Source organism: Scyliorhinus canicula, chromosome 4 (genome assembly GCF_902713615.1).
Source record: "Scyliorhinus canicula chromosome 4, sScyCan1.1, whole genome shotgun sequence".
Taxonomy (NCBI): domain Eukaryota; kingdom Metazoa; phylum Chordata; class Chondrichthyes; order Carcharhiniformes; family Scyliorhinidae; genus Scyliorhinus; species Scyliorhinus canicula.
This window is the reverse complement of record NC_052149.1, coordinates 82,443,380-82,471,258: the sequence shown is the minus strand read 5'-3', so window position 1 is coordinate 82,471,258 and position 27,879 is coordinate 82,443,380. Positions and strand designations below refer to the sequence as shown.

The 27,879-nt window shown below is 44.1% G+C and overlaps 1 protein-coding gene across 1 annotated transcript in view; it reads left to right on the top strand.

The window, feature by feature from the left end:
* dhx9 (DEAH (Asp-Glu-Ala-His) box helicase 9) overlaps positions 1-27,879 on the top strand; it is a 93,425-nt gene that overhangs the window by 39,854 nt on the left and 25,692 nt on the right. Inside the window, exons 8-19 of the mRNA XM_038793505.1 lie at positions 470-547; positions 1,648-1,839; positions 2,758-2,899; positions 7,655-7,737; positions 9,301-9,457; positions 10,195-10,298; positions 18,755-18,968; positions 20,459-20,553; positions 21,287-21,360; positions 25,237-25,389; positions 25,602-25,762; positions 26,114-26,225. Of these exons, the coding sequence (XP_038649433.1) occupies positions 470-547; positions 1,648-1,839; positions 2,758-2,899; positions 7,655-7,737; positions 9,301-9,457; positions 10,195-10,298; positions 18,755-18,968; positions 20,459-20,553; positions 21,287-21,360; positions 25,237-25,389; positions 25,602-25,762; positions 26,114-26,225 (1,565 nt within the window). The remainder of the gene's footprint in view (positions 1-469; positions 548-1,647; positions 1,840-2,757; positions 2,900-7,654; positions 7,738-9,300; positions 9,458-10,194; positions 10,299-18,754; positions 18,969-20,458; positions 20,554-21,286; positions 21,361-25,236; positions 25,390-25,601; positions 25,763-26,113; positions 26,226-27,879) is intronic.

The window sequence follows — 27,879 nt, the reverse complement described above, 5'->3', positions numbered from 1 at the left end:
TTCTACAAGCTCAGAGTTCTTTTGCAAGTCTTGAGAAACACCAGTTATTGTTCTAAAATATACAGAAATCAGTAAAGCCCCTTACACAAGGAATAAACTAACGAGGAAGCCCGTTAGATTCTCCAGCTCAGTAAAGTTTGCCTAGCTGTTTTGGGCCTTTGGTGAAGGAGAACCTCACAAAGCTTTGACAGGGTAGCCAGTAGGACAGGCCCTTGCAGGAATGCCATGCAGCAGCATCATTGTTTGATTTAGACTTTCCATTCAAAAGCTATATTTTTGGTGGAGTGACAGAATCTCCCTTGTTACAAATTTCATGCTCCCCTAAGCGGGAGAGCACCATTTTATTTTCTATAAGAGTGTTGATGAGACTTGTTCTGTTACATTAATATGCAGATTGGGTTAACATTTTTGTTCCTTGACAGCCACTTTAATTTGAAGTGCCATTGTAACTCAATTGTACTTTCCATAGGCACTGCCGGAACAAATCAGTGCGGACCTGCAGAATGAGCTACAATACCAGGTGCAGAATGATACCAACCTGCAACGTGTACGTACATTTTTCCTTATATGTACTTTGCAGTTCTTTAGTAGAATAACTTAGCTGTTATTGTTGACTTTGTATTGAATCATTTGACAGTTTTGTATAGTACCTAGCAGATCATTTCTAAGTTTGAAATTGAGTTCAAGCTCTTAGGGGTTGAAGCATACAATCTAAGCTGGCACTTCTATGCAACACTGAGGGGGAATGCAGTATTTTTAGATGTGCAGTGTATTGAATGAGATATTATCATAATGAATCTGTCACTCAAAGACGTTGAAACCCTGCTGAAAGTACTTGTATTGTATTAAAAATCCCTCTATGCGTTGTTCCTATGTTCACAATTTGATTTCAAGTCGTCCTTTTTTGTATTTTTGTGTCGACCGTTACCAGTTAGAAATTTCTTTGTCATTATTATGACCTATGTAAACTCTTCACTAGATTATCTAAACACTGGATTCTCAGATTCCAAAATGGGATTGCTAACAATTATCAGAAACTATCATTATCAGAAAGGTGCAGCAGAGGAACAACTTTTAGTTTTTAAACCAGTACTAACTTCACTCTTTACAGCTTATCTTCTGAACTTAATATCTAGAACACAGGAATTAAATTTTTAAATTCACATCTCCCCATGGCCTTGTTCCCTCCCTCCCGACCTCTGTTGCCTCTACCTTTACAGTTCTCCAAAATTGCTGAGTTCCTCCAATTCATATAAAGGCATGATTTTAATCGCACTGCCATTAGAAATGTGCCATTAGCTGGCTGGGCCCCATGCTCTCTTAATTCCTTCCCCAAATCTGAGACTGTCTTCCTTTTAAAATGCTCCTTAAAGCTAACCTCTTGACCATTTGGTTCTGTGTCCTAATATCTCCTCCTACATCTTTGGTGTAATGTGCTTTGGACCTCTTTGCGATGTTTTTCTACATTAAAGATACAATATAAATGCTGGTTGCTGCTACACCAGTAGGTGGTTGTTTTAAATTAGATGGTACTTTTGGGGTAATGCACCCTTGTGTCGTGAAATAAGCCCAATAACCTATCCCTTCTATGCTTGTGTTTTTAAAGTCTAAGTTCGATATTGGCAATTGTGTTTTGTCTCACTACAGATACTGACTGAAAGAAGCCAATTACCAGTCAAAAATTTTGAAGATGAAATCCTTAAATCAGTCAGCTGCAGTTCAGTAATCATTGTTCGAGGTCAAACTGGGTGTGGTAAAACTACTCAGGTCCCTCAATACATCCTGGATCAATACATTAGAAGCGGCAAAGGTTCGGAGTGTAACATTGTAGTCACACAGGTGCGTGAGAACTACTAAGAGATCTACGAGAAACATACTTATCAACTTATTGTCTTTGCAATCCATCTCCAAAGGGATGGATCTGCCCATTTGATTCCAGATAATCATGTAGTGGATAGATGGGTTCTAGTTGGATAGATAACAGAAAGGTTATATAGTGGCTGCAGTTTCAGACCTTCCTCTATAAAACCTCACTTAAGTTATTTTGGTTAAGATAACTCTATAAGAATTCATTCTGTATTCAACATATCAAAATTGATGTGGTTTTGGAGACTCCTTCATTGAAAATTAAAATATCCTAATGCCATGAAAAATGCTCTGTTCCAAATCCACTGCCCCCAAAAACTCCAAATGCCACCTTGATATTTTAGCTTTCTCGAATAGACATGATGTGTACACGCGATTCATGGTTGACCGTTTGCAGAACTAGACAAAAAAAATACTATTGCAATCTAATGTAATCAGTCAAATAGTATTTTGAAAACTTAAAACAAGGTGGCACAGTGGTTAGCACTGGTGCCTCATAGCGCCAGGGGCCCAGGTTCCATTCCAGTGTTGGGTAATATTCTATGTGGAACTTGTATGTTCTCCCGTGTCTGCGTGGGTTTTCTCCGGGTGCTCCAGTTTCATCTCACAGTCCAAAGATGCGTAGGTTAGGTGGATCGGCCATGCTAAATTGCCCCGTGGGGTCCAAAAGGTTAGGTGGGATTACTGGGTTATCTTTCAGACGTTTGGTGCAGACTCAATGGGCTTAGATATATTCTAAATAAATGCAGTGAGTTTTTAAAATTTTGGAAGATTAGTAGCATAAATTGAAAAAAAATGCAAGTTGATGCTTTGGATATTGAATCCTTTGCTGCTGGAAGTATTACTTATGTTTACAAACCATATTTAATTTCCTGTTGATTTATTTTCCAGCCTCGACGTATTAGCGCTGTGTCAGTTGCAGAACGTGTTGCTTGTGAACGTGGAGAAGATCTAGGCAAGAGTTGTGGTTACAGTGTTCGTTTTGAATCCATATTGCCAAGGCCACATGGCAGCATAATGTTCTGTACTGTAGGTTAGTATTGCATTGCAAGACAGCTGACTTGCAGTAAAATTGTTTTGTCAGAATGTGTAAAGCTAACGAGCAATTTTTAAAATGTTTGTTTTGGTTTTGAGGGAGATGGTGTTTAAATGGCTCTTGTGTTCATCCAAGTAAAGGATGTTGGTACCTGGGGAGAATTAATTAGTATTGTGCCCCGAGGGCCCTTCTGTCAAAACCTGAGTGGAACACCTGGCTAATGCAACCCTTAAGGTGCCTAATCTGGTCCCTCACCCACAGGTGGGTCTCCTGCAAAAGCACCACATCGGCCCTGAAACTCTTCAAATGTGAGAAAACTCTTGCCTGTTTCACTGCCCCACCTTCCAAACCATGCGCATTCCACATAACAAATCAAATTGTTGGTCCCTCACCCCTCTCCCCATCAAGTCAACCATTTCCACTGCAAGGGACTATCCGCTCCATCTCCCATAACCCTGAAACCAGAACCACCCAAGAAGGCAGACAGCCCCACCGAGCAAATGGGACAAAGAACAAACCCCAGTCACTGTCCGCATTCTACCCCATCCCAGAATTCTCCCACCACTTCCTCTCGACTCAATCCCTCTCTCTTCCATCCCCAGCACCCCATCATTTGTAGTGCCTAGGCTCACTGAAACTTACAGGTTCAGCAAGGCAAAGCCCCTACCTGAAATATGTTTCAATCAATGCACTATTACGAGTTGTTCCATGTCCACCAATCTGTTTATTTTTAAAAAAAAATTTGAGTACCCAATTATTATTTTTCCTATTAAGGGGCAATTTAGCATGGCCAATCCACCTAACCTGCACCTCTTTGGTTGTGGGGCGAAACCCACGCAGACACGGGGAGAATGTGCAAACTCCACATGGACAGTGACCCAGGTTCTGGATTCGAATCCGGGTCCTCAGCGCCGTAGTCCCGGTGCTAACCACTACGCCACGTGCTACCCCAACCAATCTATGTTTATGAATTACTTTCACATGGCTTGGTGGTCAGCACGGTAGCACAAGTGGATAACACTGTGGCTTCACAGCGCCAGGATCTGCACATTCTCCCCTTGTCTGCCTGGGTTTCCTCCGGGTGCTCTAGTTTCCTCCCACAGTGCAAAGATGTGCAGGTTAGGTGGATTAGCCATGCTAAATTGCCCTTGGTATCCAAAAAGGTTAGGAGGGGTTATTGGTTACGCGGATAGGGTGGAAGTGAGGTCTTAAGTGGGTCAGTGCAGACTTGATGGGCCGAATGGCCTCCTTCTGCACTGTATGTTCTATGACTATTCAATTATTCATTATACAATAGAATGTAAGAAGCAGCACTGGGTGGCACCACTTCCTAGCCTATGGATCGGAAACTAGTTCATCATCAACATAAAGAAGACTTGAAACATGAGCAGTTGGGACAGGCAATTTTTGGATGAGGGTGAGTTGGGGAGGACAAAAATAAGAAGAGTGTTGGGCGACTCTTTGTTAAAGCTGTTGAAAGAGTCATTCAGACCTCAACGTTGGCTCCCTTCTCTCTCCACAAATGCTGTCAGACTTGCTGAGATTGTCCAATATTTTCTCTTTGTTTGAGATTCCAGCATTTGCAGTAATTTGTTTTTTACAGAAGAGTATTATTGCCTATTAGTTTAATAATTGATTAATGTGGGTTGTGATAGTTCAGTTAATGTAATGTATATTTCTGGCAGCATCTATGGGGAGAGAAACCGAGGTTAACGTTTCGAGTCCATTGACCCTTCTACAGAACTGAAAGGATAGAAATGTGATTAATTATATACTGGGAGAGGTGGGTGGTGAGCAGAATAGAAAGTCAGTGATAGGTTGGAGTTGAGGAGAGATTGGTAAAGAAGGTAAGATGTGTTTCTTGATGGCATCATAATGGAGATGACAGAGGATGATCCTTTAAATGTGGAGGCTGGTGGGGTGAAAAGTGGATCAAGAGGGACCTGTCATGGTTTTAGGAGGGAGGGGAAGCGATGAGGGCAGAGGTGTGGGAAGAGATAGGTCGGGCACTTAAATGCCCTGTTAGCTACAGTCGGGAGGTTTGTTGGGGGGGGGGGGGGGCGCGGTGGGAAGCTCGGTTGCAAGAAAAGGCAGACATGTCTGACACTCTTTTCGAAGGTGGCATCATCGGAACAGATGCAGCAGAGATGGAGTAACTGGAAGAGATGGAGTCCTTGCAGAAAGTGGGGTTTGAGGAGTTGTAATCGAGGTATCTGCGAGTCAGTGGGTTTGTAATGAATATTGGTGGGCAGTCTATCACCAGAAATAGAGACAGAGGCCAAGAAGGGAAGTATCAGTTATACGATGTGAAGGCGCAGATGAGAGCGTGAAGAGGCACCCATCTAGTCATCGATGTAACAGAGAAAGAGTTGTGGGAGAGGGTCTGAGTAAGACTGGAAAAGGAATGTACTGCATACCCCACAAAAAGATAGACGTACCTTGCGTCCATGCAGGTACCCATAGCCACACTTATTTGCAGGAATTGAGTCAAGTTAAAGGAGAAATTGTTAATTAAGAGAAGGAGTTCATCCAGGTGGAGGAGAGTAGTGGTGGATGGGGATTGTTTGGGCTGCTGCTCGAGTAAGAGGCAGAGAGTCCTGTGACTCTCCTGGTAGGGGATGGAGGTGTAGAGGGATTTGACGTCCATAGTGAAGAGGCAGCAATTGGGGCCGGGAAACTGAAAATTGTTGATGAGACGTAGGACATTGGAGGAATCATGAATGTACGTGGGAAGGGACTGCACAAAAGGAGCGAGAATGCATTAGAAATAGGAAGAAACACGTTCCATGGAGCAGGAACAGGTTGATAACGATGGGCCTGCCTGGGCAGTCATGTTTGTGAAGCAGATAGGAGTGGACTGTGTGGGGTTGGGAGACTAGGAGGTTTGGAAGCTTTGGAGGGAAGGTCTCCAGAGGCGATGAGGTTCATGACAGTCCTGGAAACAATAGCTTCATGTTTGGTGATGGGGCCCTGGTTCAAGGGGAGGTAGGAGGAAGTGTTGGCACTCATTCTCTACGAGGTAAAGGTCAGTGCACCAGGCAACACTAGTGCCACCCTTGGCAGGTCTGATAACAAACTCAAGGGGCGGAATTCTCCGCTGCTGGGAAAAATTGGGAGGGCCGTCATGAACTCGGCCAAGTTTCACGGGGGGCTAGGAGCGGCGCTCCGTAACTCGGCCGCGGGGGCGTCCCGCCAAAAATGACGCGGCCGGAGCGCCTAATGACGTCAGCCGCGCATGCGCAGGTTGGCCGGCTCCAACCCGCGCATGCGCGGCTGACGTCATGACCCTGACAGCACGAACCCGCGCATGCGCGGTGGGCGTCTTTCCCCTCCGCCGCCCCGCAAGACGTGGCGGCTTGATCTTGCGGGGCGGCGGAGGGAAAATAGTGTGTCTGATTTGGATGCCTGCCTGACGATCGGTCGGCACCGATCGCGGGCCTGTCCCTTCCCAAGCACAGTCTTGGTGCTCTTTCCTTGCTAGGCCACCTACAAGCCCCAAACGGGCTTCTCACTCCCGTTTCACGACGGCAGCGACCAGGTGTGTTTGCCGCCGTCGTGAAACGGCCGCGAACGGCAGGCTGCTCGGCCCATCCGGGTCGGAGAATCGCCGTGAAGAACGGCGAGCGTCGATTCTTCCGGGGGTGGGGGGGCGCGGAGAGACTCGCGGAGGGCGCCAGGGGGGCGTGAAATTTGTAGTGGGGCCCTCCCGCTATTCTCCCACCCAGCGTGGGGAGCGGAGAATCGCGCCCAAGGTTTGGCTTGAGAGAAGAGTGCAGAAAGCTCAGAAGGAGTTAGGTTGGAGTGGGTAAGAGGAACAGAGAAATTTAGGCAGCCAAGGTTGCGCTGACAGTTCTCAATGAAAAGATCAAGAGCCGATAAGAAGCCAGAGGAACAGGTCCAGATGGAGGGAGAAAACTGGAGGTGAGTGAAAGGGAATATTGAATGGGGGTGACACCTGTCCAAAGAAGTGAGCATGGAGGTACAGGTGATGGAATTCAGCATCGTGCTGAGCCAAAAATCCAATAAGGTGAGGGTGTAATGGGATGAATTGCTGAGTACAGAACATTTGGCATCAGAGAGGGGAATCTCAGAGGGTATAGTGAATACCTGGCAAGGATTGGGATTGGAAGAATGAATGCGGTCAGCGGGATGAGACGGTGTGGAGGGCCCTCGAAGGGCATTGGTATCTGTAAGTTGCTGGAGATGCTATTTCCCATTTGATCTGCTCCAGAATCCACACTCCTTGGAGATCTGAGAGATGACTGAGTATTATTTTGTGTTTTGAAAGTGGGGTGTTTTATCAGCTGGAACAAAAATAATTGGGAAATGTTAACATTTTAACATGGTAGCAGCAAATGGTTAGGATCTGAAATGCACAGTCTGATTGTGTGGTGGAGGCAAATTCAATAGTGGCTTTCAAAAGAGAATTGGATCATTATTTTCATGTCTGTTGGGAAAAGGCAGGGGAGTGGGATTAGGTGAATTGCTCTACCAGACACAACGATTCAAATGCTGTAACCATTCTCTGATTCTGTTTAATAGAAGATTAGTGTGACTACAATAAAAACTGCCTGTAAAAAAAAAAAAATTACAGAAATTCTCAGCAGAGCTTATGTAGGCAGGTTGCAAAAAAATGAAATCTAGTCTTTTAGTAGGCCAAGAGCAACCTGATGCAATCTATCTAAAAGTTTGACATAGACGTTAAATAACTTTCTTTCTACTTAATGAAACTGATGATTATTATACTCTTAGGTGTACTGCTGAGGAAATTAGAAGCTGGCCTTCGTGGTATAAGCCATGTAATAGTGGATGAAATCCATGAGAGGGATATTAATGTGAGTATTTGCACATTCTTTGTTTCCAAAGGGACATCCAACTTTAATGTTAATTTCTGTCATTTAATTTTTTTTATAGAGGTACAGATTTTAAAAAATCTCCCTCTGTTCTCTTGCATTCCACATGCTGCAGCTAGTGTCCCCAGCCAGGCAAGTGTGCTTCTGTAGCCATCAAGCCCATTTATTTTTCCATATTTACAGAATTGGAAAAAACAGGATATTTTATTTGGTTCAAATTCAATTTTAGAAGGCCAAGTTTTTGCAGCTTTGAGCACACGATATTAACGGCTCTTAGTGCTGAACTGGCACCTTCTCACTCTCTCTGCCTGGCCCGGCCTACCCTCTCCTGCCTGGAAAACTCCGGCGTATCCCTTCCGGCCTGGCCTGTCCCACCTTGCCCTGCCCCTTCCTGCCTGGCCAGATGTGCATGGTCAGCCACCTCTTGCCCGGCTCAGCTTGCTTCTTACCTGGCCCGGCCCATCGCCTTCTGCCGGCCCAAGGTGCTGCAAAAACCCGAATATTTCATTTTAATTATGTAAGACTGTGAGGAAAGGATACCTTGCTCCTGGAGTGATTTCTTGCAAATTAGGATGTGGTATATTAAAACAAACTTTTATTACTAAGACCATATTGAATATCACACAAGAAAATAGTTTACAATTACCCCTTATACCGTTGTCTCACAGCGCCAGGCACCCGAGTTTGATTCCGACCTCGGGTGACTCTGGAGTTTGCACGTTCTGTGTGGGCTTCTGATTTCCTCCCACAGTCCAAAGACATTAGGTTAGGTGGATTGGCCACGCTAAATTGCTCCTTAGTGTCCCAACCCTTACGTGGTGTTATGAGGATTGGGCCTGGGTATGGTGCTCTTTCAGAAGGTTGGTGCAGACTCGATGGGCTGGATGGCCTCCTTCTGCACTGTAGGGATTCTGTTAGTTAATGAGAACCAGTTTTCTTCGATCACTAACTAAATCTGTCATAATCTGGTACACCCCTGTCAAAGTCTCCCTGGCTCCATTGAGAATAAACGTAGCTTCTGCAATCTAACTTTCTAGCTGAAATCCCTGGCCCCTGAAACCATTCTGAGACATATGCACCCTCTCCAGAAATCATGCTTTCTTCCTAAAGTGTGGTGATCAGAATTGGATGCAAGACTTTAGGGCCTTAACCAGAGCTTTATAAAATTTCAACATGTCTTCCCTGCTTTTTTTGATTTACCTCTCTTGGTATTAAAACTTGAGTTCCAATGCATTTTCACTTATTGCCTCTTTGGGCTTTGTTTTATGTTGAGTCCCAAACTCCTGCCTGGGTTAGGGTTATGACAGCTGGGACTTGTAAGAATATTTTGCAGACTTTTTCTTCTCTACATTTCTGAGGAGGCAGGTGTGCCTATATCGAAATTCTCTATGAAGGAACTATCAACATTAAGTTGGCGGAGAAGAAGTGATTTTTGGAGGGTTCAAAGGTTGACTTATACTTTGTGATCTAAGATTTTTCAAATGTGATTTCCGAAATAATGAACTACTTTTATGAACCCCAAACTTCTCCTCAAATCTCTTTCAGACTGATTTTCTCCTTGTGGTTTTGCGGGATGTTGTCCAAGCTTATCCTGATATTCATGTTATTCTCATGTCTGCCACTATTGACACCACCATGTTCAGAGAGTATTACTTTGACTGTCCAATAATTGAAGTATTTGGAAGAACATTTCCTGTTCAAGGTGCGTAGAAGTTGGGGTAATGCATTACGAATGAGCTGCAAATGAAAGATTCTACTGATATACAGTTGCCTATTTTGTAACTTAATAGATATGTCACGCAGTACTCAAATCACTATTCTGATTCAATGTTTAGGTAAATAATTTAATTACTGAAGAATTTTATTAGAATAGTAAGTAGGTTGTAGGCAGCATCGTTCTCCAAGTGAACTTTGTCGTTCTCTTTACACTAAAGACATATTGATCCTCAAGGTTGGATTGTTTTTCAAGATGGGATGGGGTTTAGCAAGAATAATTGATTTTAATCTTGATCTCATTTTGATGCTTCAACAGTAAATCTTTTCAAAATAATTAAGCTGTTAAAAATCAAACATTCGTATACTTTTGAAAACTAACCGTTCTGGAGATGTAGAGGTTTGGTATAGCACAGTAGTGTTTGAGTGCTGACAATGTTTTATGAAATAGTTGCTCCTTTTTAAACAAAAATGACTGCCAAATCTTTTTCAAATTTTTACTGTCTCTCATTTGTTTTAATGTGTGTGCAAGATTTATAGCAAATAATATAACTCTGGTATTATGGAGTTCCATCCCCAGATCAATTTCAAGAGCTTTTGGAATTTGAGTTCTTCAGACAGCATAAACCAATTGCATTTGCAGTAGATTTTCACCATTGCTAAACACATTCCTATTGCTAATTGCCTGGAATTGCATGCTTCAAGTACCTTTGCTGGTTATTCCAGAATATTTCTTAGAAGACGGGGTACAGATGACTCGGTTTATTCCTCCTCCGAGAGACAAGAAGAGGAAGGATAAAGATGAGGACGGTGGAGGAGACGATGAGGAGGTATAAAAAGATTGAATTCTGATCGGGGATCTTTTAAGTATTCAAATTTCCTTAACTTGTGCTTTTATAGCATATCTAGATTGCTATTTCTTCCCCGTACACCAGCTTGACTGTGACACTAATCCCCCAGAGAGGACCCATTGTGCTGAGCAGATGTAGTACATCTACTGCTGTCCCAGCTATGATCCAGTAATAGCATAGATCAGTGTTCAAACATAAGAACTTCTGTCTGATTCACTCAGCTAATCACTGGGCAAACTCACTAAGGCTTAGTGGAACCCGTGTGGAAAATACTCAAAAGTGTACATTATATCTTAAGAACGTGAGAACTAGGAGTAGGCCATCTGGCCCCTCGAGCCTGCTCCGCCATTCAATGAGATCATGGCTGATCTTTTGTGGGCTCAGCTCCACTTTCCGGCATGAACACCATAACCCTTAATCCTTTTATTCTTCAAAAAGCTATCTACCTTTATCTTCAACACATTTAATGAAGGAGCCTCAACTGCTTCACTGGGCAAGAAATTCCACAGATTCACAACCCTTTTGGTGAAGAAGTTCTTCCTAAGATCAGTCCTAAATCTACTTCCGCTTATTTGGAGGCTATGCCCCCTAGTTCTGCTTTCACCTGCCAGTGGAAAAACCTGCCCGCAGCTATCATATATATCTATTCCTTTCATAATATTATGTTTCATAGATTTTCATAGAATTTACAGTGCAGAAGGAGGCCATTCAGCCCATCGAGTCTGCACCGGCTCTTGGAAAGAGCACCCTATCCAAACCCACACCTCCACCCTATCCCCATAACCCAATAACCCCAGCCAACACTAAGGGCAATTTTGGACACTAAGGGCAATTTAGCATGACCAATCCACCTAACCTGCACATTTTTGGACTGTGGGAGGAAACCGGAGCACCTGGAGGTAACCCGCGCACACACTGGGAGAACATGCAGACTCCGCACAGACAGTGACTCAAGCCGGGAATCGAACCTGGGACCCTGAAGCTGTGAAGCAATTGTGCTAACCACTATGCTACCGTGCTGTAAGATCCCCCCGCATCCTTCTAAATTCCAACGAGTACAGTCCCAGTGTACTCGACGTCTCCTCGTAATCCAACCCCCTCAACTCTGGGATTAACCTAGTGAATCTCCTCTGCACACCCTCCAGCGCCAGTTCGTTATTTCTCAGGTAAGGAGACCAAAACTGAATACAATACTCCAGGTGTGGCCTCACTAACACCGTATACTATTGCAGCACAACCTCCCTAGTCTTAAACTCTATCCCTCTAGCAATGAAGGACAAAACTCCATTTGCCGCCTCAACCACCTGTTTCACCTGTAAACCAACTTTTTGCGAGTCATGCACTAGCACACCCAGGTTTCTCTGCACAGCAGCATGTTTTAATATTTTATCATTTAAATAATAATTCCTTTTGCTGTTATTCCTACCAAAATGGATAACCTCACATTTGTCAACATTGTATTCCATCCGCCAGACCCTATCCCATTCACTTAACCTATCCAAATCCCTCTGCAGACTTCCGCTTTTTTGCTTTACCACGCATCTTAGTGTCGTCTGCAAACTTGTACACATTGCACTTGGTCCTCAACTCCAAATCATCTATGTAAATTGTGAACAATTGTGGGCCCAACACTGATCCCTGAGGGATACCACTAGCTACTGATTGCCAACCAGAGAAACACCCATTAATCCCCACTCTTTGCTTTCTATTAATTAACCAATCCTCTATCCATGCTACTACTTTACCCTTAATGCCATGCATCTGTATCTTATGCATTAACCTTTTGTGTGACACTTTGTCAAAAGCTTTCTGGAAATCCAGATATACCACATCCATTGGTTCCCCGTTATCTACCGCACTGGTAATGTCCTCAAAAAATTCCACTAAATTAGTTAGGCACGACCTGTCCTTTATGAACCCATGCTGTGTCTGCCCAATGGGACAATTTCTATCCAGATGCCTCGCTATTTCTTCTTTGATACCAAAGTTAAGCTAACTGGCCTATGATTACCTGCTTTCTGCCTATCTCTTTTTTTAAAACAGTGGTGTCAGGTTTGCTAATTTCCAATCCGCCGGAACCACCCCAGAGTCTAGTGAATTTTGGTAAATTATCACTAGTGCATTTGCAATTTCCCTAGCCATCTGTTTTGACACTCTGGGATACATTCCATCAGGGCCAGGAGATTTGTCGATCTTTAGCCCCATTAGCTTGCCCATCACTACCTCCTTAGTGATAACAATCATCTCACGGTCCTCACCTGTCATAGCCTCATTTCCATCAGTCACTGGGATATTATTTGTGTCTTCCATTGTGAAGACCGACCCAAAAAACCTGTTCAGTTCCTCAGCCATTTCCTCATCTCCCATTATTAAAACTCCCTTCTCATCCTCTAAAGGACTAATATTTACCTTAGCCACTTTTTTGTTTTATATATTTGTCGAAACTTTTACTGTCTGTTTTTATATTCTGAGCAAATTTAGTCTCATAATCTATCTTACTCTTTATAGCTTTTTTAGTAGCTTTCTGTTGCCCCCTAAAAATTTCCCAGTCCTCTAGTCTCCCCCTAATCTTGCCACTTTGTATGCCTCTTCCTTCAATTTGATACTCTCCCTTATTTCCTTAGATATCGACTGTCGATTTTTCCTCTTTCTACCGTCCTTCCCTTTTTGTTTGTACAAACGTTTGCTGAGCACTGTGAAAAATTGCTTGTAAGGTTCCCCACTGTTCCTCAACTGTTTCACCATAAAGTCTTTGCTCCCAGTCTACCTTAGCTAGCTCTTCTCTCAACCCATTGTAATCTCCTTTGTTTGAGCACAAAACACTAGTGTTTGATCTTACCTTCTCACCCTCCATCTGTATTTTAAATTCCACCATATTGTAATTGCTCCTTCCAAGAAGATCCCTAACTATGAGATAATTAATCAATCTTGTCTCCTTACACAGGACCAGATCTAGGACCGCTTGTTCCCTCGTAGGTTCCATTACATACCGTTCTAGGAAACTATTGCGGATACATTCTATAAAATCCTCCTCAAGGCTGCCTTGACCGACCTGGTTAAACCAATCGATATGCAGATTAAAATCCCCCATGATAACTGCTGTACCATTTCTACATGCGTCAGTTATTTCTTTGTTTATTGCCTGCCCCACCATCTCGTTACTATTTGGTGGTCTATAGACTACTCCTATCAGTGACTTTTTCGCCTTACTGTTCCTGATTTCCACCCAAATGGATTCAACCTTATCCTCCATAGCACCGATGTCATCCCTTACTATTGCCCGGATGTCATCCTTAAATAACAGAGCTACACCACCTCCCTTACCATCCACTCTGTCCTTCCGAATAGTTTGATACTCTCGGATATTTAACTCCCAGTCGTGACCATCCTTTAACCATGTTTCAGTAATGGCCACTAAATCATAGTCATTCACGATGATTTGCACCATCAACTCATTTACCTTATTCCGAATACTACGAACATTCAGGTAAAGTACACTTTTTTACCTCTGTTTTGAATCTTAACACCTTGATCACTAACCTCTTGTAAGTTATTTTTCCTCTTAACTTTTCTCCTAATTTTCTTAGTCGTTGAACCCATATCTTCATGTAACAACCTGTCTCGTCACTTTCCATTAATATTTTTATATCCCGTTTTATTCCTTTTAGTATTACTGGGCCTATTCACTGAGCTCCCCTCAGTCACTGTACCTTGTACTGTTTTCCTTTTTGATTTTTGACTATGGCCTCTCTGCCTTACACTTTCCCCCTTACTGCCTTTTGTTTCTGCCCCTGTTTAATACCTTCCGACTTCCTGCATTGGTTCCCATCCCCCTACCACATTAGTTTAAACCCTCCCCAACAGCTCTAGCAAATAGCCCCCCCCCCCCCCCCCCCCCCCCCCCCCCAAAGGACATCAGTTCAAGTCCTGCCCAGGTGTAACCCGTCCAGTTTGTACAGGTCCCACCTCCCCCAGAACTGGTCCCAATGCCCCAGGAATCTGAAATCCTCCGCCTGATACCATTCCTTCAGCCACGTATTCATCCTATATATCCTGTAATTTCTATTCTGACTAGCACATGGCACTGGTAGTAATCCTGAGATCACTACCTTCGAGGTCCGATTTCTTAACTTCCTTCCTACTTCCCTGTATTCTGCTTTTAGGACCTCGTCCCTTTTTATACCTATGTCATTTGTACTGATGTGTATCATCGCAAGAACAGACTAGAACATGCACGAACATTCTCAAAAACAGCTTTTTTCCCACTGTCACCAGACTCCTAAATGACCCTCTTATAGACTGACCTCATTAACACTACATCCAATGCCAATGCTTATGTAGTTACATTGTATATCTCGGGCGCAATTCTCCGCAACGGCCGACGCCGTCGTGAAACCCAGAGTGTTTCACGACGGCGTCGGAGGCCGCTCCTAGCCCCCTATACCCCCCCCCCCCCCCCCCCCCCGGCGAAGAGCGGCGTTTCGTGAAGCTCGGCCGCCGGGCCTTGACGCTGGCGTCAAGGCGGCGCACCGATAATGACGCTGGCGTCAAGGCGGCGCGCCGATAATGTCGCGGCCGGCAGCCACGCATGCACAGGTTGGCCGGCTCCAACCCGCACATGTGCGGTTGCCGTCTTCCCCTCTGCTGCCGCGCAAGATATGGCGTCTTGATTTTGCGGGGCGGTGGAGGGGAAAGAGTGCGTCTCTTGGAGACGCCGGCCCGATCGCGGGCCAGTCCCCTCCCGAGCACGGCCGTGGTGCTTAATCCCGTCTCTGCCCCCCCCCACAGGCCCCAAACTCACCGTTCGCGCGATGTTCATGCCGGCAGCGACCAGGTATGGTTGCCGCCGGCATGAACCCGTCGGGGTTGTCAGGCCGCTCGGCCCGTCCGGGCCAGAGAGGCGCCGGGAAAAATGGCGAGCGTCGATTCTCCGAGCGGGGGTGGGAGAATCGTGGGAGGTGCCAGAGTGGCCCTCCCGCGATTCTCCCACCCGGCGTGGGGAGCGGAGAATCGCGCACCTTGTGTTGCCCTATTATGTATTTACTTGAATTTTGTTTAATTCCCTTTTCTTCCATGTACTGAATGATCTGTTGAGCTGCTTGCAGAAAAATACTTTTCACTGTACCTCAGAACATGTGACAATAAACAAATCCAATCCAATCCATCGGCCACTGCCTGTTCACAATCCCCCTCCAGAATGTCTTGTACCCGCTCCGAGACATCCTTGACCCTAGCACCAAGGAGGCAACATACCGTCCTCGAGTCTGGTTTACGGCCACAGAAACGCCTGTCTATTCCCCTTACAATTGAATCCCCTATAACTATTGCACTGTCACACTTATCACCCCTCCCCTCTGCAGCAGGACCAACAGTGGTGCCACGAGTTTGGCTGTTGCTGTTTTCCCCTGAGAGGCCATTCCCTTCAACAGTATCCAAAGCAGTATATCTGTTGTGCAGGAGAATGACCACAGGAGATTGCTGCACTACCCGTCTTGCTCTGTCTGGTGATCACCCATTCCCTTCCTGCCTGCGGAGTCTGAGCCTGCGGTGTGACCACCTCTCTATATGTGCTATCCACGATACTCTCCGACTCGCGGATGCTCCACAGTGTCTCCAGCTCTGAAACTTGAGCTTCCAGGAGCTGCAACTGGAGACACTTCCTGCACACATGCTGACCCTGGGGACTGGAACTTTCCCCAGCCTGCCACATGGAGCAAGGGGAGCAGACCATGCCTTGGAGCTGTCCTGCCATGAATTATTCCTTTAAATTAAACCTTTGAAATGAAACTTTAGAAAGATGTTTTGTATTTATCCCTCTTGATCTGACAACAAATTAAAAATAGCTATTTAATTGAAATAAAAAAGTTATTTAAATCAAATAAAAAAATATTAATTTAAGTCAACTCAAAATAGTTATTTAAGTCAAATTAAAAATTAAAGAAATAGTAATTCAAATCAATTTAAAAATAGTAATCTACGTCAAATCAAAACTAGTATTTAAATCAGTAACGCCAGATATTCAAATTTAGCCCAGTCTGCCTTTCAGGGCCATATTTGCATGCCTCATCTCTGACTAACAGCTGCACAATATCTTTTTTTAAATGCATAGAAACTGGTTAGCATTGCTGTCTCACAGAGCCAGGGACCCGGGTTCAATTCCAGCTTTGGGTGACTGTGTGAAGTTCGTATGTTCTCCCCATGTATTGGCCATGCCCCTTAGTATCCAAAGATATGCAGGTTAGGTGGGGTTACAGGGATAGGGCGAGGGAGTGGACCTAGGTAGAGTGCTCTTTCAGAGGGTCGGTGCAGACTTTATGGGCCAAATGGATTGGGTTTTTGTTTATTGTCACGTGTACCGAGGTATAGTGAAAAGTATTTTTCTGCGAGCAGCTCAATAGATCATTAAGTACATGAAAAAAAAATCAAATGCATAATAGGGCAACACAAGGTACACAACGTAACTACATAAACACCGGCATCGGGTGAAGCATATAGGGGTGTAGTGTCAATGAAGTCAGTCCATAATCAAGGCAGGCCAGCAGCATGGTTCAATTCCCGTAACAGCCTCCCCGAACAGGCGTCGGAATGTGGCGACTAGGGACTTTTCACAGTAACTTAATTTGAAGCCTATTTGTGAGAATAAGTGATTTTCATTTCATTCATTCATTTCATCTCCCTCCTGTATTCTGACTCGTTATTCGAGATCCGGCCCACTATGGCCTTGTCGTCAACAAACGTGTAGATGGAGTTCGAACCAAAAATAGTAGGGGGCTAAGTACACAGCCTTGCGTGGCCACTGTATTGAGGACTATTGTGGAGAATGTGTTGTTGTTTATTCTTACTGGTTGTGGTCTGTGGGTCATAGATCATAGAATTTACAGTGCAGAAGGAGGCCATTCGGCCCATCAAGTCTGCACCGGCTCTTGGAAAGAGCACCCTACCCAAGTTCAACACCTCCACCCTATCCCAATAACCCAGTAACCCCACCCAACACTAAGGGCAAATTTGGACACTAAGGGCAATTTAGCATGGCCAATCCACCTAACCTGCACATCTTTGGACTGTGGGAGGAAACCGGAGCACCCGGAGGAAGCCCACGCACACATGGGGAGGATGTGCAGACTCCGCACAGACAGTGACCCAAGCCGGAATCGAACCTGGGACCCTGGAGCTGTGAAGCCATTGTGCTATCCACAATGCTACCGTGCTGCAGGAGGTCGATGGCCTCCTACACTGTTGGAGTTCTTCTAAAATAGAATCATAGGATTTATAGTGCAGAAAGTGGCCATTCAGCCCACCCAGTCTGCAACAGCCCTTGGAAAGAGCACCCACTTAAGCCCATATCTCCACCCTATCCCAGTAACCCTACCCAACCTTTTTTGGACATGAGGGCAATTTAGCATGGACAATCCACCGAATCTGCACATCTTTGGACAAAATGTTGTCGACATTGTTATTTAACATTCTGTTGACAACGTGAATTTAATGTTGATATTTACTTTGAACCCTGTACGCTTTATTCCGTCTGACAAACCTGAAATTTGTGCAAACACTATTGACTGGAATCTCTGGACGCCGACTCCGAAATTGCCTTCGGTGACTGGCTGGAAAATCCAAGTTTCCGACCAAATCATGGGGCGGTGTGCTTTTGTGATGCTCCGCCCCCTCCAAAGCTGTGTCAAGTGTCGACGGCCTCAGGACATTGCCTGAGACCCGCCCCCTGATGCTCTGCCCCCGACTGGCCGAGTTCCCAACGCATGGGTTTCTCATGGTCTCATCCGTCCGGAACTCGGTGTGGCGGCTGCGGACTCATTTCAGTGCCGCCACAGTCGGGAGAGGGCTGGGGGCACTGTGGGGGGGGGGGTGGTCCAGGGCACGCAAGCCGAACGAAGGCGGGGGGGGGGGGGGGGGGGGGAGGGGAGAGGAGACAATATCGCGTGTCGGGCCCGCGAGCGGCTGCCGGCATGAGTGTGCGTGGCCATGAGCCCGGCAATTCTCCGGGGTGTATCGCCAGCTAAAGCTGGGTGCTGCACGCTGCTGTCCTGCTAGCCCCCAGCAGAACAGGGATTCGGTGGCCGTTTTGTGCCAGTTTTTCTGGAGTATAACGCGACCGCTCCCACGCCTGCGCGGGGACATAGCCCCAGAATCGGAGAATCCAGCCTACATCTTTCAGTCCAGAATCTTATTTGAGACATTGCCCTGGAGTCTTGAATTTGTTGTACCTTAATAAATGAAATGAACAGTTTTAAAAAAAAAATGTATTTAATGTAATTATGTAAAGAAATGGAACAATTTAAGCTTTTCTGAAGATGCAATTTGCCAGTGGCTTGTTGAGTTATCAGCTCAGTTCTCTGGATCTTGGGTTGAGTTTGAAATATCAGCTTGATGATGTAATCGAACTTTTTGAACTTGATGAAGAATCTCTGCCTTGCTAGGTGAACTGTAACAAAATCTGTGGTGATGACTATGGGGCAGAAACCAAACGTGCTATGGCTGAAATGAGTGAAAAAGAGACCCCTTTTGAACTGATAGAAGCATTACTCAAATACATTGAAACATTGGATGTAGATGGAGCAGTTCTTGTTTTCTTACCAGGCTGGAACTTGATTTTCGCAATGCAAAGACATCTGGAAACAAACTCTTACTTTGGTACGTGTGTTTGCCTTGTTTTATAGTACCATTTTTTCTAGTTTGTATGTTGACATCCAGAAATGAATGCTTTTTGAACTTCTTCCCATTTGTGACCCATGGATTTAAATAATCTTTGTGTTATTTGTTCTTGGTTTGTCAACTTTCTAAGTGGGAGAAAGACGTTATTGATTTAAACTTTCTTCTCTTTTATGGATCATACAAAAGACTGTTAAGATTTGCTTCCAAACTTCTACCACTTTAATCACAAGGAAGGATCTGAGAAGGACTTAAGGACAAGATTGCTTCTGATATTTTCCCAATTACCAGCAAGCCTAATTTTTTTTCTGTTTTTCTTTAAATTTCTTCCCACTTTCTTCTTATTTCACAATTTCCAAATTAATGCTTTTGCATAGCTATATGGGCACTGGTGTGCAGGCGCCTATATTCTTTAAAGCAGATAGTAGTTAGGAGAAGGAACCGTGGGTGATTTTTCACTTCCCTGAATCCAAGGGTATTACAACCAACTTCAGCATCCTCATTGTGGTCCCACACAAGATCCCATAACTCGAGGAACTATGTGGCAAAAGCCTGGGACGTTTCCTGGTCTCCATGGCTCAGCTATTCACAGTGCAAATGCACTTAGCCATTCAGGAGTGGTAAACTCTTTTCAATGTCTGAATAAAGGATACGCATGTTTGCCAAAACATATCCAAGCTTGGGAAGTGAAATGATGCTGCGCGACCCAGTGTGGCACCTAATCCCTCATTTTCATCAGATGTTTTGTGTGAAGGAGTGAACCAGCTTGATCAGTTTTTTGCAGTGCCAGTCCAGAAATCACCTGATCTGTGAGTTTTGAACTCAGGATCATACAATCCAGTAGAACAGTCGAGCCATTGTACCTGTGCCTGCTGCTAGTCTAATGCCATAACTACTATACCATGATCCATTTTTCACATATAATTTCACATGAAAATTACAAAACAATCATTTTCTAAATCTTAGTTTGGTTCTGGAGAGTTCATAATATCTTGTGAGGTGTGAAATCAGGGTGAAAGCTCTGTTGTTCTCGCTTCCATGTACATTTAAGAATGCTAAAATTATTGATGGGAAGAATAGCTTTCAGTGCTGACTATTCTAATCGACTTAATTGGTAGAGTTAAGCATTTTAATGTGTTAAAGCATAATCATTGATTTCCTATGGAAGTCAAAAGTATATCCAGAAAACCTGGGTGTAAAATAAATTAAGAAATGGCTGCTTAATAGATTGAAACTGGAAACCAAGTAAGTTTCCATTGTTCGACTTTTGGTTCTGAAATATTGAATGCACCTTTAAAATTGTTAAACTAATAGTTACTTTTAGGCCGACAAAGCTTTAACATAATTTAAAACACTTAAAATGACCAGATTTATTCTCCGCATTACTAATGCAATTTAAAAGTCAGTTCCTTTTATAGTGACAGTACAGTTTTATGATACATTAAATGGTAAAACTATCTTTTACTTCACAGGAAGCCACAGATACAGAGTTTTGCCGTTACATTCACAGATTCCAAGGGAAGAACAACGCAGAGTGTTTGACCCAGTGCCACCAGGAGTCAGAAAGGTTAGATAGTAAATGATCATTTGGAGCCCAATGTGCATTTAACATCCAAGGAATGTTACTCCGCTCTTGATTAGTTAGCAGTATAATAGTATTTTGGGTCCAGTGCTAAAATGTGACGGTTGTAACTTTTCAGTGGTAGGTGTGAGAAACATAAAGCCTCCTGTGCATGTCTTTTAAACAGGTAGTATGTCTTTTTCATAATATTGGTTAAAATTGGCATTTCATGGGTGCAATGATATGTGGCACACATGTATTTTTAAAATTACTGTTGGCAAACAATTATGTTGTACTAATGAACTTTCGAAATTTGAAAAAGGATGGTATACATTCTGGATGTTTTTCTTTGATCTGAAGGGCTTCTTGGGATGGGCAATAAATGCTGGCCGAGCCAGCAATGCCTTCATCCCATGATTGAATTTTTAAAAACACTTCGAGTTCAGATGTTTGAGACATGGGAAGTATTTCTGTACCTCTGCCTCCTACCACAATCCATGATTAAGCTTTTTTGGGATCGGAGGAAGAAATGGTTGAAAGGCTTGCCTTTTAGCTGAGATAATGATATTAGTAGGTTCAGCCTGTCTGGCGTGATCAGACTATGAGATCTACTAAATAGCCGCATTTTTTTTATATTCTGAAGGAGTGTTGAACTGTTCTGTGATCAGGACAATCCAATGAGTTATGAAGTTGTGAGAAGTGCACTTTGTTTTAATTATATATGCTTTACTACCTCCAGGTTATTTTGGCCACCAACATTGCAGAAACAAGCATTACCATTAATGACGTGGTTTATGTCATTGATTCGTGCAAGTGAGTGAACATCTTTGTATTTTGTTTTTTCAGGAAATTATTGTTTATACATGCTGAGATAGATTTTGTGAAACAAAAATAAGCTGGTACCAATACTGCATGTGTTTTGTTCAGGATGATCCAAAGTGCGTCAAGGCCAATGGGTGATCTTTGAAGTTTAGTACCTGTTAAATAAGAGGTGAATACAACACCCCATTTATATACTGCCATTTCCCGCAATTAACAATGAGATAATGACCAGTTAATCTGTTCTGGCGAACAGCACATCTAACAGGCGATGTGATGTTTGTGTCTTATGTGTGCTTGAACAGAATTTTCTGCATTTGTGTGCTAATGCTAGCAATATACCTGAATGGATGGGCATGAGGGATGGATGCTACAGGCTGTCTCCGATAGGAACTTTTGTGTGCATTGGTCAGCCTCAAGTCAGGCTGTACTTGATGAGTAAGGTGTTGACCTGCCACAGTTCATCTGCTGCAATGGGTGTTTGAAGCTTGGAAGCTTATACTATCGGAAAAAACAGGGGGAAAACAACCTGTGATTGTAGGAACAATTACTTTCAAAATCTGTCACTTCCATTTTGGTGTTTTTGAACTTTGGTTGGCGGCCAGATGGAAACATTTGACGGGCTAGACTTTGCCCAACGGGGATGTATATAGGGCAAGTTGTACAAAAACAACGGTGACTGGAACGATTGCAACAACCTTTGAGGTATCTTCCTGCTGAGAACCATGAGAAGTATTTGCCCATGTTGACCTTGTCAGACTGCAGATCCTGACTGAATCAACAATTGATATCATTTCAGTCCGGTAGCTGCAAGAGAAATGGTGTGAACAAAGGAGAGCACTGTATATTGCCTTCATTTTGCTCACTAAGGCCCTCAACCATATGAGCAGAGGTGATCTATTTAAGCTATGGAGAAAATTAGCTTGAATTGATTTCCTCTTCCCATGGCAACTTGTTGGGTAAAGTCGGCTTCTGCAGAGCAATATCAGAAACCTTTGAGAGCTGCAGGATTGTGTTGTAGCGCTAACACACTTTGACATATTCTTTTTTGCTGACATATGCCTCAGGACACCAACAAAAGGTGTCTAGAAGTGACGGAAAGCTGGCCGAGATCCGATACAAAGATGGGCCAAGTCTTCAGAGAGTTGTTCAGCACTGACAATGCTACATGAGCATTCTGTATTGGGGAACCCCTTCAGCACCAAATGAACAGACTCTCTAGTGCTTGTAAAGAGTTTGGTTTGACCATCAGCATCAGAAAGACTCATTTCTTGGTCCAGTATGTTGCCATATTACCGGCATTGACAATGTGAGGCTGGAGGTCGCTAATAGCTTCAAATATTTGGGCTTCACAATCACCAGCAATCTGTCACTTGTTGCTGAAATAAACCCATGCATTACAAAAGCTGCAGTTATGTCAAAAAGCTGAGCATGAGAGTGTGGAGCAACAGCCACACGATCCTACTGTGAAATGATGACACAAGTGGTCTTTTCCATGAATAGGATGCTGCAGTCAATCCAAGAAGACATGCTCTCTACCACACAATTGAGCACCGTTGTGTATGAATTTCAGTGTCGGTGCAACATTAGGCAGGCCTTGTATGTTCCAAGGATTGACTGATTAAATCAAACATGTTCCTCTGGCTGTTCGTAATAAGCAGCATACACACCATATGCAAATAGCCTGCGCTTGCAAAATTCAAAACAAATGTCTATTGTCAGATGTGGTTCTGTGATAATGCAGCACTTGCTGAACAATCCTGAGTGTGCTAATAGCTGCAATAACCAATTTCAGATAATTCCACTTGTAACAGGGCTCATTTACTTTTGCTCGAAGCAAAAGTCATTTGTACATATTGACCCATTCTCTGAAAACAAAAGGAATTTGTTCAAGAAATGTGCTTTTTTTCAATTACCTGGACATATGGAGCACCTATCGTTTCCCCCATTGCTTTTTCCATGGCAATGCCTCGACCAGTCAGTTGACTTGACCAATTGGCACCCTTTTCTTCTGTAGTACAAATTGTTGTGATCATTTGAAATTTGGCATTTTTCATTTGTACTGATAAGTGCTTCAGAAACTTGTCTCTTCAGCAAAATCAAGTTTCGTACTACCAAATGACTGTTAGATAAGGATTGTTCTGCCTGTCTGGCGTAGAAAACTAGGCTAATAAATCAGTTACTGTGGACATTGTTCTTTGTGGGATCGTGCTGATTTTGACTGCCCCATTTGCACACAAAACAATGAGTACATTTCAAAAGTCATGTATTGGCTGTGAAATGCTTTGGGCATCCCGAGGATGTTAAAAGTGCTATATACATGCAAATTATTTAATCTCTCTGACCCAGTTTGTTTAATGTAGAAAATTATCACAACTAAACTGTTACTTGGGCCCTGAGTATCTTCAATAATTAATGATGTGGAGATGCCGGCATTGGGGTGAATGTCATACGCGCGATCGTCTTGGAGATCCTCTCCACTTTGAGCCGGCAGTTTGCGGTGTTGATGGTAGCCATCATGTGGAGATGCTGGCGTTGGACTGGGGTGATTCACCTGAGGAAGGAGAGCAGTGCTCCGAAAGCTAGTGTTTGAAACAAACAAATCAGCACGATCCCACAAAGAACAATGTCCACAGTAACTGATTTATTAGTCAAGTTTTCTATGCCAGACAGGCAGAACAATCCTTATCTAACAGTCATTTGGTAGTACGAAACTTGATTTTGCTGAAGAGACAAGTTTCTGGAGGTGTTGTAAGACTTCTTACAGTTCAATAATTAAAACTAAGGAATGCGACTTCACACATTTTTAAAATATGTCAATCTCCGAGATAGTTTGACTGTAGTTGAGATTTAAAAGAATGTTTTAAAATTCATTTGCACTGAAATGGACAGCCCTATCTTTTTCTGGAGTGTTTTAAAATTTAAAATTTGTTAGGTGGGTAAGCACTGCAACTCCACACCCTTTGTGTGTTTGATGACAAGTTTCTTGTTGAGATGCCAGCATAGCCAGGTTTGGAAAGTCGCTTTATAGATCATATTGCATCTTTCTGATTTTCAAGTTTAATTGCACGTTTGCAAGTTGCTATCTGATGTACTCAAGAATGATTGGCACCGAGCCTTGTCGTGATTCTTGCAGCAAAATCTGAGCTGTGGTGTTTGGGAATTGAAAAGCTTGTTGCGCTGCCACCCAGTGGATTTTGCTGAAACTGCATACTAATTCACTAGACCAAAATATGGTACAAGTGATTTCATAGAATTTACAGTGCGGAAGGCCATTCGGCCCATCGAGCATGCACCTGCCCTTGGAAAGAGCACCCTACTCAAGCCCGCGCCTCCACCCTATCCCTGTGACCCAGTAACCCGTCTTAACTTTATGTGGACACCAAGGGCCATTTAGCTTAGTCAATCCACCTAACCTGCACATCTTTGGACTGTGGGAGGAAACTGGAGCACCCGGAGGAAACCCACGCAGACACGGGGAGAATGTGCAGACTCCGCACAGACAGTGACCCAAGGTGGGAATCGAACCTGGGATCCTGGAACTGTGAAGCAACTGCTAACCACTGCTACCGTGCTGCTCAGAATTCACATTACATGTTAATTCTGCACTGATTATGATCCACCTTTTGTTTTTTTTTACTTAAAATGCTAGTATTTTGAATATACACACATGATAACGGGATCATTTGCTTGCTGTATGTGAATGTAAACAGTTGATCAGTATCTCACAATCTGTTAGTGTTAGCCCAGTTGACAGCGCACCATTTTTGTCATTGATATGTATACTCAAGCAATCGGGATTATATCATGCCTTTATTCACTTCTAAAAACGTTGTTTGATAACTGTTCAATTCTTTCTGAACTTTTCAGACAAAAAATGAAACTGTTTACATCTCACAACAATATGACCAACTATGCCACAGTGTGGGCTTCAAAGACCAATTTGGAACAGCGACGGGGTAGAGCAGGACGTGTCTGTCCTGGCTTCTGCTTCCATCTCTGTAGCAGGGCACGGTTTGAGAGGTATGAATTACATTTCAAGTTCGATACAAGCAGATGTGTGTTTGAGTAGTTTACCTTGCAATTGCAAGTCATTCAACTCTCATCTTTGGTAGCTTTATAACAAAGTTCAAGTTTATTGAAATAGGTTTCAAATTTGCAGAGTTAATTTTAAAAATGTTACAGGAAGCAAGAAATTCATGTATCATCATCAACCAATATTTTCCCACTCTCAGACTTGAAACGCACATGACTCCAGAGATATTTCGCACACCTCTTCATGAAGTTGCTCTGAGCATCAAACTTCTTCGTCTAGGTGGCATTGGACCATTTTTGGCCAAAGCTATTGAACCCCCACCGCTGGATGCCGTCATTGAGGCAGAACACACCTTGCGAGGTGACTCCATTTAAAGTTGGTTATAAAGCTGCTTTTAAATAAATTGTTAACACTGTAATGACCCTAAGAGACTGGGGTACCTTGCAGTAAATTCATGTTTAATTTTATATGAAAAGATTGTGCCACTTTTTAACCTCTCGTAATGTATGAAAAATATCAGAAACAGCAGAAACTCATTTAATAGTGTGCTCTCATAACATTTTAAATTGTGAGATTCCATGAGGATTTTTCTAATGCAGATCATCAGCCCTCACCTTAATATTGCAGCACTGAGTTCCTAAATTGAATGATGCAATTTGATTGATCATAGCATCATCCTAACTCTCACTTCCTTTCTTACGCCTTTCGCAGAACTTGATGCTTTAGATGCTAATGATGAGCTGACTCCCCTGGGACGCATCTTGGCTAGACTTCCTATTGAGCCACGCCTTGGCAAGATGATGATTATGGGCTGTATATTCCAGTGAGTCAATGGATAGAAAATTAAGATGTGAATTACTCGGAACAGATCATATTCAATAGAGTAATATTGTCTTACTTCGCTGGCCTCAGGACTTGCATGTAAAACAGAAAACACGTATTACAGACAGTGAGTGCAGCATGGTGTCACAATGGTTAGCACTGTTGCCTACGGCGCTGAGAACCCGGGGGTTCGAATCACAGCCCTGGGTCACTGTCCGTGTGGAGTTTGCACATTCTCCCTGTGTCTGCGTGGGTTTCACCCCCTACAACCCAAAGATGTGCAGGTTAGGTGGATTGGCCACACTAAATAGCCCCTTAATTGTAAAAAATTAATTGAGTACTTTTTTTTAATAAATGTTTTTATGGGGTTTTTGAACAAGGTATAATTACCGTTATGTACACAGAATAAGAAACATATATCTATATATATACACATATTTAGAAGAGAAGGGCACACCCCAACATAGAATACAATAAAATATGAAATAGACTAACTGGTGGGGTACTGTGCACCAGCTCGACAGCGGCAGCTCTGTGCATCTGGCAGAATTATTTACACCACGTAAGTACGCGACTGTTTGCGGGGGGGTGGGGTGGGGGGAAGGGGGGACAGGGGTGGCAGGGATTGTTTGGGGGGGAGGGGACGCAAATATACATTTGGGTGCCGGGGAGATAACCACAGTATGCGACACCTGGCCGGGTCGCGTGCCACTGTCGCCCGCCTCCCGGACGGCTCTCGCCGCCGTCCCCCGCTGCTCCTCCCGTCCTCCATCCCCAACCTCCTCTTTCCCTGCTCCTGGAGATGTCCTGCACGTTTTGGCACCCCGTGCCTTCCTTCCGTTTCCCTGCCCCCCGCCCATTTTATTTTCTCCATTTGGAGAGATTCCAAGAGGTCGGACAGCCAGTCTGCAGCTCTGGGTGGTGCTGCTGACCGCCAGCAAAACAGGATTCTACGGCGGGCGATCAGGGAGGCAAAGGCAAGGGCGTCCGCCATCCTCCACAGGAATAGATCTGGCTGGTCCGAGACCCCGAAGACCGCCATTTTCGGGCATGGCTCCACCCTCACTCCCACCACTTTGGACATTGCCTCGAAGAAGGCTGTCCAGTACTCCACCAGTCTGGGGCAAGACCAGAACATGTGGGCGTGGTTGGCCGGGCCTCTCTGGCACCGTCCACATCTATCCTCCACCTCCGGGAAGAACCTACTCATGCGGGTTCTTGTTAGGTGAGCTCTATGTACCACTTTTAGCTGCGTCAGGCTGAGCCTTGTGCACGTGGAGGTGGAGTTGACCCTATGCAGTGCTTCGCTCCAGAGTCCCCACCCTATCTCCATCCCCAGGTCCTCCTCCCATTTCTTTCTTGTTGCGTCCAGTACGGTGTCGGCCCTTTCTGTCAGTTCGTCGTACATGTCACTACAGTTCCCTTTATCTAGGATACGTGCATCCAGTAGGTCTTCCAGTAGTGTCTGTCGTGGCGGTTTTGGGTACGTCCTTGTCTCCTTTCGTAAGAAGTTTTTGAGCTGTAGATACCGTAGCTCGTTCCCCCTGGCTAGCCGAAATTTCTCTTGTCAATTCGTCCAGTGTTGCGATCCTGCCGTCCGTGTATAGGTCCCTGACTGTCAGTGTCCCTCCGTCCTGCCTCCACCTTTTGAAGGT